Below are 13,207 nucleotides of genomic sequence, written 5' to 3' on the forward strand. Positions count from 1 at the left end.
GTAAACACAAACAATGATATTCTGTGTGAGGACCACCAACAGGACACCTTTTCTAAACTTACAGGTAAGTGTACTGTACAGACTTTTTTAATCATTATTAGGCTATAAAAGACTAAGAGATCTAGAAAATGTATTTTGTTATGCCGCGTACACACTGATCGGTCAAACCGATGAGAACGGTCTGATGGACCCTTTTCATCGGACCAAACCGATCGTGTGTGGGCCCCATCGGTTATTTATCCATAGGTTAAAAAAAGCAATCTTGTTTTAAATTTAACCGATGGATACCTAACCGATAGAAAAAAAAACGATCGTTTGTAGGCACGTCCATCGGTTAAAAATCTACGCATGCTCAGAATCAAGTCGACGCATGCTTGGAAGCATTGAAGTTCGTTTTTTTCAGCACGTCGTTGTGTTTTACGTCACCGCGTTCTGACACGATCGTTTTTTTAACCGATGGTGTGTAGGCACGACTGACCATCGGTCAGCTTCATCGGTACATCAGACCGTTCTCACCGATTTGACCGATCGGCTTTAGCATAAAAAAATATGGAATATTTATTAAAACAGAAGTGTCTTACTCCCGGCTCTGAGATTCCAACTCACGCTTATTATAATAACATACAGCTAGAAGTTAACTTTCATTTTATTTGCTAGAATTGAATGGGTGTTTAGAATGTAAATTGTAGCTTTCTTTTTATGTGCAGTGATAAAAAAAAATGACCTGTTAGCCATAGCAAAACCAATACATAGTTGCTTTGACTAACCAATACTTTGCTCTATTATGCAATATTGAATGAAGTCTATGCACACATCTAAATAAATAAACTACTGAAGTATGTGAGAAATCTACAACCTTCAAAGGATTTGAAATTTGGTTAAACCAGTCTTGCATTTCACACATCTCTATTAGACTGCACAACCAGGACAATGTTTCTATTTATTCTACTATAGCTTCTTAAATTATCTATTTGTTGACTGGCCAAAGATGGTGGCGTGAGTTTATCATCAAGTGAGCAGACTGGAGACAAAGCTGTGAAACCAGAAACTGCAAAGTTGAACCAAGAAAACAATCTGTCCCCTTGTCTGCTTGTGTTGTGTGGCAGGCTTATGTAACTTACATGATTTCTTTTAATCTGCTGTTCAATCACAATACATACAAGACTCAGAGCAGCATTTTCAGCAATGTTTGATTTTTCTTTTTTTTAATAAGAATAACGTAACCAGGAAAATGTAACATTTTAAGACATTTAAAAAAAGAAACATAATATAAAACATGAAAATACTTTGCCGAGGCATGACCTTTACAAAGAAAGTGTGACGAGGCGGACATGTCGATGTAATACTGATAGATGTGCTGGCTGCGGTTGTCCATTATGATGTCGCCATGCACAGCGTCTTGCTGCAATATACAGCGTCAATCCAGTGTCCATCCAGTGTCTCTCAGCGACACCCACTTTTGTTTTGCGTGTGTATCCTTGAGCTTAGTTTCTCTCCCCTGTTGGGGCTGATCAGTCCCCAGACATGCGCGGTGAACTCATCGCCGTTCCACTCCACATCAGGGAGTGTAGCAGACAGTTTCTCCTTCTCACCCACAATGTACTCTCTGCGAAAATTTCAGAGCGCCAGGCGCTCAACTTCACAACTGAACCTCATTGCTCCTCATGGAACATGTTCAGCGATTTTTGTAATTGCAAAGTAGGACCGTTTTTCCTATGCATGAAAGATTTTACGGTCTGTGATACCTGGAAAGGAAAGAGGAAGAGTTTTGATTCAAGTGCTTTGAAGTAATCTCTGTTACTACTTTAAATGGAAACATTTATTTTTTATTCCTATTTAAGAGGGGCTTTACACTGCCCCGCTGCACTTTTCCTAAAGCGCAGCTAACCCACAGTCTTCATGTAAGTTAGCCACACTTTCCTATAGACTTCCCAAAATGCTGTATCTTTGGTGCGCTTTCTAAAAATGCCCAAAAAATGCAGGACATTATAGAAGTGTATGGAATACCGTGGACTAGCTGCGCTTTAGCAAAAGTGGGTAAATCTTGTGAGGAAGTGATACTGTGTAAGCAGGGGAGTGTGCCCTTTGCTTTTTTAGTTATCCTGTCATTGGCAAGTTGCTGCTTGTGATAGAATCGCTAGCTTGGCGTGGCTCCAATTTACATCAATACACCCAACAACAGTGCCCCTCCAGAGATTGGGATTTCTGAAAGGGCCTGTTTATACTTATGTTGGCGATATATACTAAATTGCATGCGTTAACGGGTGTTACTACAATGCATTCATGTAAATAATGTTGCAGTGCCATCCATTGTAAATGATACCCCAAAACATTGTACTATAGCAATTTATAGTGGTTTTAAAAAAGGGTTATGTACATTTTTTTATCCATTGTCTGTTGGCAACCCAGTCCTAAAGTTAACGCATGCCATAACTTGCTGCAACATGTTGCTTTACTGAAGAAGTGAGCAACAGCAGAATAGATGAAAAGAGGACCAGTACCAAGGTCAGCTTTTTTTAAACCGTATTTCTCTATATTGCCTTTGAAGTATCCTATTAGCTTGGCCTGTATATAAATGTGGAGAAGGGACATTAAATAATAAAAAAAAATGGCATTCATATTTTGAATACTAACATTAACCAATTAAGCCCCGGGCCATTTTGTTGCTAAATTACCAGGCGACTTTTTGCGATTCAGCACTGCGTCGCTTTAACTGACAATTGCGCGGTCATGCGACGGGGCTCCCAAACAAAATTGACGTCCTTTTTTACCACAAATAGAGATTTCTTTTGGTGGTATTTGATCACCTCTGCGGTTTTTATTTTTTGCGCTATAAACAAAAATAGAGTGACAATTTTGAAAAAAAAAAATATTTTTAACTTTTTGCGATAATAAATATCCCCAAAAAAGATATAAAAAAACATTGTTTTCCCTCAGTTTAGGCCGATATGTATCCTTCTACACTAAAAAAAAAAAAAAAATTGCAATAAGCGGTTATTGATTGGTTTGCGCAAAAGTTATAGCGTCTACAAAATAGGGGATAGTTTTATAGCATTTTTATTCATAATTTTTTTTTTTACTAGTAATGGCGGCGATCTGCGATTTTTATCGTGACTGCGACATTATTGCGGACACATCGGACACTTTTGACACATTTTTGGGACCATTGTCATTTTTACTGCGATCAGTGCTATAAAAATGCACTGGTTACTGTGAAAATGACACTGGCAGTGAAGGGGTTAACCTCTAGGGGCGCTGTAGGGGGTTAAGTGTTCCCTAAGGAGTGATTCTTACTGTAGGGGGGCATGGCTTGCTGTGACACGTCACTGATCGTGTTCCCGATGACAGGGAACACGATCAGTGACAGTGTCACTAGGCAGAACAGGGAGATGTTGTGTTTACACTAACATCTCCTTGATCTATCTCTCCGTGAGACGATCGCGGGTATGCCGCGGGACCCGCGCACACTTACGGAGATTGCGGCTGGCACACGCGCCCGCAACAACCGCTTCTTGAAGGGGACGTACAGGTACGTCATTTTGCCTGCCCGTGCCATGCTGCAGACGTATATCGGCGGGCGGCAGGCGGTTAATCACACAGTACAAAAATACAGTAATCTTGTAATATGCTTAAACTTCCTAATCGGAAAAACATAATGAGGTGGCACTTTCATACCACTTTACCTAAATGCCAGTGTCTGTGAAATTAGGTATGTTTGGCCCTATATAAAGGGCATCCATACGATGCCAGAAAGGGGGAGGCATATTTAAAAAGTCAGGTGTGCTAACTTATCGTGTTGAAGGCTTTTACCACTTTAATATATTCGAAAGGGTAAATATTAGGGTTGTCCCGATACCACTTTTTTAGGACCGAGTACAAGTACCGATACTTTTTTTCAAGTAGTCGCCGATACCGAATACCGATACTTTTTTTAAATGTGTCCCCAAATGCAGCCATGTCCCCCCACATATGCAGCCATGTCCCCCTAGCCATGTACCCCACATATGCAGCCATGTCCCCCTAGCCACGTCCCTCACATATGCAGCCATGTCCCTCTAGCCATGTCCCTCACATATGCAGCCATGTCCCTCTAGCCATGTCCCTCACATATGCAGCCATGTCCCTCCAGCCATGTCCCTCCAGCCATTTCCCCCATACCTTTGCCGCCGAAAGCCGCAGCCGCATGGAGAAAATCACAGCATTCATTTGAATAGCTGTTTTGCCCGTGCGTATAGACACTCCCCCTTGCTCGGGATTGGACAGATCACGATCACCCACCCAATCCCGGGCAAGGGGGAGTGTCTATATGCGCGGGAACACTACAGCTATTCAAATGAAAGCTGTGATGTTCCTGCACGGCGTTTAACCCATGCGGCGGCGGTGCGATGCGGCGGCTTTCGATGCAGCGGCGGGGGGGGGGTCAGTATTCTATTTAGGTATCGGGGGTATTTGCACGAGTACGAGTACTCCCGCAAATACTCGATATCGGTCCCGATACCGATACTGGTATCGGTATCGGGACAACCCTAGTAAATATACAGTACAGCAGATGATATAAAACCCACAGTAATAACTACAGTAATACTGAAACTTCAGGTCAGCCTGGTTCTTATCTTTCAGTTACATAATATATTATACAAGTTCTTATCCACAGCCCTTCTGAATAAATCTCATCATTAACTATAACCAGCTTCAACAGCAGTGCCAGAATACATTATATTACAAATACCAACCTGGTCAAATGTTTGCTTGAAGCATGTACTTCCATTTCATTGCTTTTATATTCATTAAGTTCTTTTCGTATAGCAGCCTGCAAATAAAAATACAATGCGTCGTTAGCTAGATTGTCCAGCAAAAACAAGGGGCATCTGTATTTTGGTTTAGTACAGACAATGTAATAAAATAGCCTCTTCATTAATATACATTCTTAGTTACTATATCATAATTAATCTGCATCATACTAAGGTTGTCTATACATAAGGCCAACTCAGTAACCAACTGGAGCAAAAGTGAGTCCGTTACCCAGAGAAACCAAATTCCTTGTGTTCATTTAAATACAAATTTTGATTTTTTGACTTGGGCAACTGCTTAATTTGTGCTCCAGTTTCCTTTGTACCAATCATAATAAATCTGTCTGATTGTGTAATTCATATTGCTTCATAGACGGTACCTTGTCTGCTGCAGATAATCTGGTCCATGGCTTATCTGCTCTTCTATCGTAATCCTGGGCTTTTGCCACCTCCACATAATCACTAAATCGTATCAGGATTTTTCTCTCTCGCAGTTCGTCTACTGTTGGCCTTTGATTGAGCTACATAAAAGGAATAAAATATGGGTTATGTAGGTTCAGTGTTCCATTCCAGAGTTAGTCAGATGCTATTACTTCAACGAGGAGTATAAAGCAAACGTGAAAGCGTGTTCTAGAAATTAGTGGTGCTTTCTTGCCCAAAGTGTTTCCACTTTAGCTTAAATCCCACTGAGCGAGTGATATTTATGCAGCTTAATAGCAGTAAATGACTATGCATGAAACACCTGTGAGCTGCAGGATATCAGTGTGACTTGGTACAAGACGAATGTGATATGGGTATTTTACAGACTGCCATTCTGGAAATTTCCATTTGGTAAAGGTGGAAATTGCCTTGTATCTCCTACGTAACCATTTGCAGACAAAAGCCTATGTAGGAGGATAGCGTCTGAAAAAGCAAGCCTGTCCTGACCATAGCAACTTATCATTCTCCTCCTCCAGTTTAACTCAGTATTTCCTAGCTCTAGTCTTCAAAAATCCTCAACAGGTCACTTTTTCTGAATTTTGTTCAGTGAGACTACAATAATAAAATCACCAATAAACCGCAGTATATTGGGGTAACTGAGACTGGTTAAAAAAATACTTGCCTAACCTGAGCTAGATAAATCAGAAGGTGTAAGGCCCCGTACACACGTCCGAGGAACTCGACGGGCAAAACACATCGTTTTGCTCCTCGAGTTCCTTGTGAAGCCGCCGAGGATCTCGGCGAGCCAAGTTTCCCCATTGACGAACGAGGAAATAGAGAACATGTTCTCTATTTGGCTCGACGAGTTCCTCGTCGTCTTCCTCTGCCAAAAGTGTACACACGACCGGGTTTCTCGGCAGAATACGGCTCCGATCGAGTTTCTGGCTGAATTCTGCCGAGAAACTCGGTCGTGTGTACGGGGCCTAAGGCTCTAAAGGTGATACCCTATTATGTAGACATTGAGTCTAACTTTCAAATCAAGCTGCAAAGACAGTGGTCATCCAAACATCACCTAAGGCTACGTTCACATATATGCGGGTGTGGGGGGTGCGTATAAATCCTATGCATTCCTGCAGCAGCGCACACAACGCAGTGCTTTGCAGAAAACATGCGGCGGTGCCATGGCATGCAGAGCTGCATACACATGTACGGCTAAGATAAGCATAGCACCTAATGGCATTGATTACAGCACTGTGAATTTTCCTCCCTCATTCCTCCCCACAATAAAGTATTTCATCATTTTACTTACAATTGAACAGTCAAGGAATAAAATCTTATAGGGATCCTGTCCCTAGATTTCTGTCTGGGATGCCTGTGATGAAAGCAGGTGCCATGATGATAGTGGCAATGAGGATGGGAAGGTAAAGACTGGGCCAGAAATATAGTGCTTAGCAATGAGTTTTCTTCAGGTTGCAGGGAATGTTCCTGATAAGCTGCTATGCTTACTGTGCTTGCTTGCAAGCCCTTATCTACAGTAGTTGATATATATTTATTGTGTCTCTAAGCAAAATGGGATTCTTTTTCTTCATTCCTCACAATGTGATTATAGTATGAAGACAAGGTCATTCACCTTTCTTGTCAGCCTCTGCTTGATTTCCCTTCGTTCTTCTTGTTCTGTCTGGTCATTCCTCTCTGAGAAAGAAGAAAACACAGTGTAAGTTGTCAAGCCTTTATAACGTGTGTCTAAAACAATGCACATTCATTGACACCTTAGGACTGTCAACAGATTTTTATACAGTAGATTTCGGGCCCTGTTGCCTGCTTGCTATCTTGGCAGAGATACTTTTGGACTCATAACTGTGCTTCTATGCTTAGCAATTTTTTTTTCATCTTATGAAGATGCCAAATTAGATCACGTTATGTTCATCCCAATGACAACAGATGACCTGCAGCACTTTTATAGTAAAAGGTCACTATATTCAATGTAGCCATGTAATGAGCAAACTCAGCTAGCACTGTCTACAGCCTGGGAAATGAGTGTTCATTTTTCACTGCCTTGAATAAGCCATATTAAAGAGTTTGGATTGTTGTGTTATATGAGGTAATATACCATTTGAGAGGTCCATCTGGTCTTTTTAACTGAAGAAGTGAAATTGGCATAATGGTGACCAATTTTGTAATTGCCAAAATGGTTACTTCTAAAATTTTGAAACAGATAGCAGATAACTAAACTTGCTATATCAGTGGATATGACAAGCTTCATATCTAAAGAAGGGCTGAAATGAATTGTATTCTTTTTAATATTGAAATGTAATATAATTTGTAGTCAATCACATGCTTGGTCTTCAATGAGCCATGCCATTAATCGTACATACTGTACATATGTTGTCGCTTTATCCAACAACTTGAATATTTTGTATGCAGTATTTACAGACTGATACATAGTAGCTTGCATATCTTATGCCCAGTGCTTCTTTAATGTAAACCCCATAACTTTTTATACATTGGGAATTTTAGTAATTGTATAGATTGTAATCTGTAGTGTATTTAAAAAAAAAATTCAGACACTCTGCAACATTACTTTGATGCTTACATCAGCAGCTAAAGAAATCAGTTATCAGGCCGCTGAGGCAAATGACTAGTACTATTGATTATTAGGTAATGGTCGTCCTTTTGCTGAACTGAGTGGTGTCTTTTGTGGCAAGGTCTTTCCCTGGGAGACTCTTCGCATTCTTGTAGCGGCTTTACAATTTCTCAGAACGCCTCTGCACAGAGACTAAATATAGCTCCTGCTGCAGTGCTGGTGGGTGGAATTCATTATCTGCGGTAGGATTGTAGTAAACGAGATTGCTATTTTTGGCTCTGTCAGCTAAAAAAAGATGCAGGTCACCGTTACGTAGTCTGTATCAAAATGTAGAGGGAAGCCTGGTTTCAGATTTGCGTTTTGGGAATTCCCTTAAATCCTACACACATGCAGACAGTATGAAATCAGCCAGGTGACCCTTGTCATCCAGTGTTTCCCTTATTCCTTTTCTTGTTACTGGTAATACCCCCTGACTCTTTATCACAGTATGCATTAGTAATATTATAAATCTAGTATCTAGTTCTCTTTTGGGACCCATATATATATTTTTTTGTGCATTAATGCACTTTGCGTAAAAGGTAGCTTATTGCAATGGATGGGTTTCCAGTAGGGTTGTCCAGATACCGATACTAGTATCGGTATCGGGACCGATACCGAGTATTTGCGGGAGTACTCATACTCACGCAAATGCTCCCGATACCTAAATAGAATACTTTTTTTGTATTTATCAACATGTTCTATAAAAATTCTTTGAGTTTTTTACTACTGCGTGACAAGCAAATAAAACATTTTTATTCATTTTTACTCATTTTTATTCTTTTATAATGTCTTGAGTTAGAGTTCTTCATAATTCTAAAGAAAATATCCTTAGTCTGTATTGTGGTTTGAAAACTGTCACATGACATTTAAAAAAAGTATCGGTATTCGGTATCGGCGACTACATGAAAAAAAGTATCGGTACTTGTACTCGGTCCTAAAAAAGTGGTATCGGGACAACCCTAGTTTCCAGTGCACACTGACATGCCAAAAATCAGACGTGATCCTTTTCTGTAATGCAATGAATGGCACCGCAACACATGTAATATACAACACACGTGTAAATGAGCCCTTCAATAATTTTTGTTTCTGCCGCAAATTGCTGCACATATTGAATCGATTGCATTACATGCTGTCTAGAGTCGGACAAATCAGGTACTTAAAAAATTGTTAGCAATGTGAAAATCGACCTCCATAGATGGCCTATGGTTCTCTAAGGGCTCGTTTACACTTGGTTCAAAACATGGCTTCAGACACGCTTTTTTAAAGCTCTCTGAACGCCAGTAAAAGCTCCTGTCACCAAATAAAATGGTTAGCTTTACAGTCCTGTTTACATCTTGCATTTGCTTTGCTTCAAAAATTATACCCCATGTCGCTTTCATGGTGCTTCAAAGCCTCCATAGAAGTCTATGACAAAGCTCGCTTAAAGGGGTTATAAAGGTTTGTTTTTTATTTTCTAAATAGGTTCCTTTAAGCTAGTGCATTGTTGGTTCACATACCTTTTCCTTCGATTTCTCTTCTAAATGTTTTTTTTTTCTTTGTTTTAATTTCTCACTTCCTGTTCCTCCTCAGTAAGCTGTTCTGGCTGACTAACCCCCAGCCAGAAGATGGTGGAAAGCTTACTGAGGAGAAACAGGAAGTGAGAAATTCAGACAAAGAAAAAAACATTTAGAAGGGAAATCGAAGGAAAAGGTAAGTGAACCAACAATGCACTAGCTTAACCTCCCTGGCGGTATGATTCTGTCTGGAATTACGTACCAAAAGCGGTACAATTATTTTGCAAGGAAATTTGGCGTTTTATACTGTATGCCTGCAATTCTTAGGAATAACTCTTTAAATCTGACCAAACAAGAGTCTAGTAGGCATCCCTGGTATGATTTTTTTTTAAAAACAAAATTATAATATAATAAATAATTATAACAAATAATAATATAATTCTAATAAAAATTATTCAATAATGTAATCAACTCAAAATCACAGAAATTTGCTCAGTTGCAGAATTGTCGCTGTCATTACTTTTATTTTTTTATGACGAATTTCCACACAAATTGCTATCGCACAATTCTGCAAGTGATTATAATTTATTATCGCTGTTTTCTAGCTGATCTAAAACCATTTTTGACATAAAGGGACACTTTTGTTTGATATGGACAATCTACAGTTTGCAGTCAGAAAGAACAGTTTTTATTATATAAAAGTACATGTAGGGCACTGGGCAGACCACTAGGGACAAGGGGGTGTGTATTTTTTACATACAGTACTGTAATCTATAAGATTACAGTATACTGTATGTAATGTGTTTGTTTACTTTTTTGAATTTGGCGCCGTTCTCCGCCCCCGTGCGTCGTAACGTCACAGGGAACGGAGATCGGCGGCACACGGGGACACTGTGAATCGAGTGAGGACCCGCTCGCTCACACAGCGGGGATGCATTGCAGGATCCAGGGACAAGGTAAGTAACTTGTCTGTGGATGCTGCGAAAGGTAAGCCGCGCCGCTGCACGCTCTGCACATTTACCCCGAGCGTGACTTGGGGATACCGATCCTAGCATAAAAAAACAACCCAGAGTCACGCTCGGGGATACCGCTAAGGGGGTTAAAGGAACCTATTTAGAAAATAAAAAAGGAACCTTTACAACCCCTTTAAAGCATCTGAAGCTTTTGAGAGGCTTTAATTCAGCTTTAGAGAAATTGCAGGTATAAGATATCCACACAGGGCATCTACCAAGCTTTATTAAACCTTCAAAGCATCAAAGCTTTACAGAAGCATCAAAAACACGTCAAAAAAGCATGTTGAAGCGGTAGTCACTTTAATGTATAGTGAAGTCGAAGCAAGTGTAAATGAGCCCTAAAGGTGTCCACAGACATAAGCTGGCAGTGTGAAGATATGCCCAGCATTCTGTAGAAGGATTGTGGTATAAACATGCATTATTGTGTCAGTCTGGTTCTTTCTTAGAGATTGGATGGACCAGAGGTCTTAGCCTGGGTTTAAGGCAGCCCCAGACATTCCATCATTTTCAGATTCTGAGTATCAGCCAAATTGGGTAATAGTTATTTGATATCTATTGGTACCAACTAAAAGGGAGAACTACCTAGCTTCAAACTCAACAATTACATCATATCACAAAGCTATTTCCTCTAAATTCAGCACATAGTATTCCCTTGCATGGATGTTTGTTATGGTAATGGTCACATGATCAGTTTTAGATATTTTCTGCATTAGATACAATCTCTGTGACCAACCTCTCTCAGTCATTTATGCCTCCTGAACTGTTTATTAGAACTGATGTCAGAAATGGTTGCACCTATAGTAAAAATTAGACCCCAAATGGTCAGAGCACTAACCCAGTGTAATCAAAACCCACTGTTTTTAAAACAGTATACATTTTAAAAAAATGTATACAAATATGTATATTGGAGACGAGAATGTAGTTCACACTAATGCATTATGTTATATCTATCAAGTTATTTGCTTTTTAAATGTCTCTGGTGGATCATGTTAGAAAATGCCTGTGGATTTTGAGTTACTATGGAGATAGGAGGACAAGTAGCACATCTTGGGAATACCTAGCTAATTCCTCTTTATAATGCTGAGGATGGGTTTGCTGATCTCTATTGTGCACAGAGTACACCTGTGTTGAATGCAGGATCTATTCAATAGAATATAGATGCCAAGCAATCGGTGCTTTGTGCAAGGCAGACATCACGAATCCTTTATTGGAGAAGCCGATGTCCTTGACTCAGATACAGAAACATATTATGTACTAGAAGCTCTTCTAGGAATACCGTGTTCATTGTATAAACAGAGAGATGTGATCATTTACAGCAGTTAGTGCAGATAAATGTACCCCATGTTTGGATTTCTACAGTGACCTCTTTCTTTAGACAGACCCCTGTTTTATTTGGCATTGTTTCTAACTATCCTTTATAACTGGCCTGATTGCCCATTACAACAAATCAGATTACATTTTTTACTTGCTCTGGGAAATTTTAACAGTGTCATTTTGTTATTGGTAGTGACTATTTTATTTGCTCTATTTATAATACGACAGATTAACACAATTAGACTCTATAGTTCAGACAATATGTAAGGTATTCAATAAAAAGGGTTGTTTAAATGTACCCTAAGGGCTCTTTCAAGGGGAGGTATAGCAGGCATTCAGGAAATGCAACTGATGCCTCCTGTTGCCTGTTTTTTTTTTTTTTTTTACTTATTTATAATTTTTTTATTTCCAATTGGCAATTTTACATTTCAGGACTGCGCCGGAGCTGCAAGCCAAGCACTTGGCTTGCTCTTGTGATGCAGCCCCACTTATCCCAATGAGCAGGTTTGCTGCAGCTGTGGCATGTGTACAGCCCTGTCAGTTAGAAAATGTTAGAATTTCAGTGGGCAGCAAAACTGTGATTCTTTCACCTGTTTTTACCACCCCCGACCAGCAGTGTAAAAGGGCACAAAGGCAATTGCTTTGTTAATACTGCGAACACTGTGTAAGATGATTTTTCCAATCAATACACCTGTTGCAGTTGGTGCACTGCAGTGGCATTCATTCCTAATGGCATCCAAATTCACTTTGCCAACCCACAGGAAGCCATCACTGCCAATCATAGGCAGTGAAGTATTTCCCGGCCCACAGCTGGATATACACATGCTGCCTACGATTAGCGGAGTGCAGTGACGACTTTCTGGCGGGTACGATCCGAACACGCCTGAGCCCATCGTTACTCACCATATACTATGGTAATGCACTACAGTGTGTTGTGGTGAACTGTGTGAGAAAAGAAGTACTGTACGTGCGCTGTTTTGGTAGGAATTTGGTGCAGTATCAAAACACATTACTGCAGCGCATAGATGTAAACCTAAACTTTATGGGCCAGATCCACATAGAAATAGATCAGCGCAGCGTATCAGAGATACGCTACGCCGCCGTACCTTACCTGGCGTAATTTCGAATCCTTAAAGATTTCACGCCGTAAGTTACGGCGGCGTAGTGTATCTCTGGCGGCTGAATTCAAATCGGCAATTAAGGGGCGTGTTTCATTTAAATGAAGCGTGTCCCCGCGCCGAATGAACTGCGCATGCTCCGCTTCAAAATTTCCCGCCGTGCATTGCGCTAAATGACGTTGCAACAACGTCATTTTTTTAACTTAGACGTGAATTACGTCCATCCCGATTCACGGACGACTTGCACAAAAAATAAAAAAAATTCAAATTTCGACGCGGGAACGACGGCCATACTTAACATGGCAAGTCTAACTATACGCCGCAAAATACCAGCTTTAACTATACGCCGGAAAAAGCCGACTAGAGACGCCGGAAAAAAATGCACCGGCCGCTCGTACGTTCATGGATCGTCGGAAATAGCTAATTTGCATACCCA

General features: G+C 40.3%; 1 protein-coding gene across 3 annotated transcripts in view; it reads right to left on the reverse strand.

Annotated features, from left to right (window-relative positions):
• Window positions 1–1,176: 1,176 nt before the first annotated feature.
• PHACTR3 (phosphatase and actin regulator 3) overlaps window positions 1,177–13,207 on the reverse strand; it is a 173,558-nt gene continuing 161,527 nt past the window's right edge. For all 3 annotated transcript variants that reach the window (XM_040331571.1, XM_040331572.1, XM_040331573.1), the window contains exons 10-13: window positions 6,841–6,902; window positions 5,171–5,311; window positions 4,734–4,810; window positions 1,177–1,745 (exon numbers count right to left, since the gene is read on the reverse strand). In XM_040331571.1, the coding sequence (XP_040187505.1) occupies window positions 1,730–1,745; window positions 4,734–4,810; window positions 5,171–5,311; window positions 6,841–6,902 (296 nt within the window). In that variant the 3' untranslated portion in view covers window positions 1,177–1,729. The remainder of the gene's footprint in view (window positions 1,746–4,733; window positions 4,811–5,170; window positions 5,312–6,840; window positions 6,903–13,207) is intronic.

The sequence above is a fragment of the Rana temporaria genome, chromosome 12 (assembly GCF_905171775.1).
Source record: "Rana temporaria chromosome 12, aRanTem1.1, whole genome shotgun sequence".
NCBI lineage: Eukaryota > Metazoa > Chordata > Amphibia > Anura > Ranidae > Rana > Rana temporaria.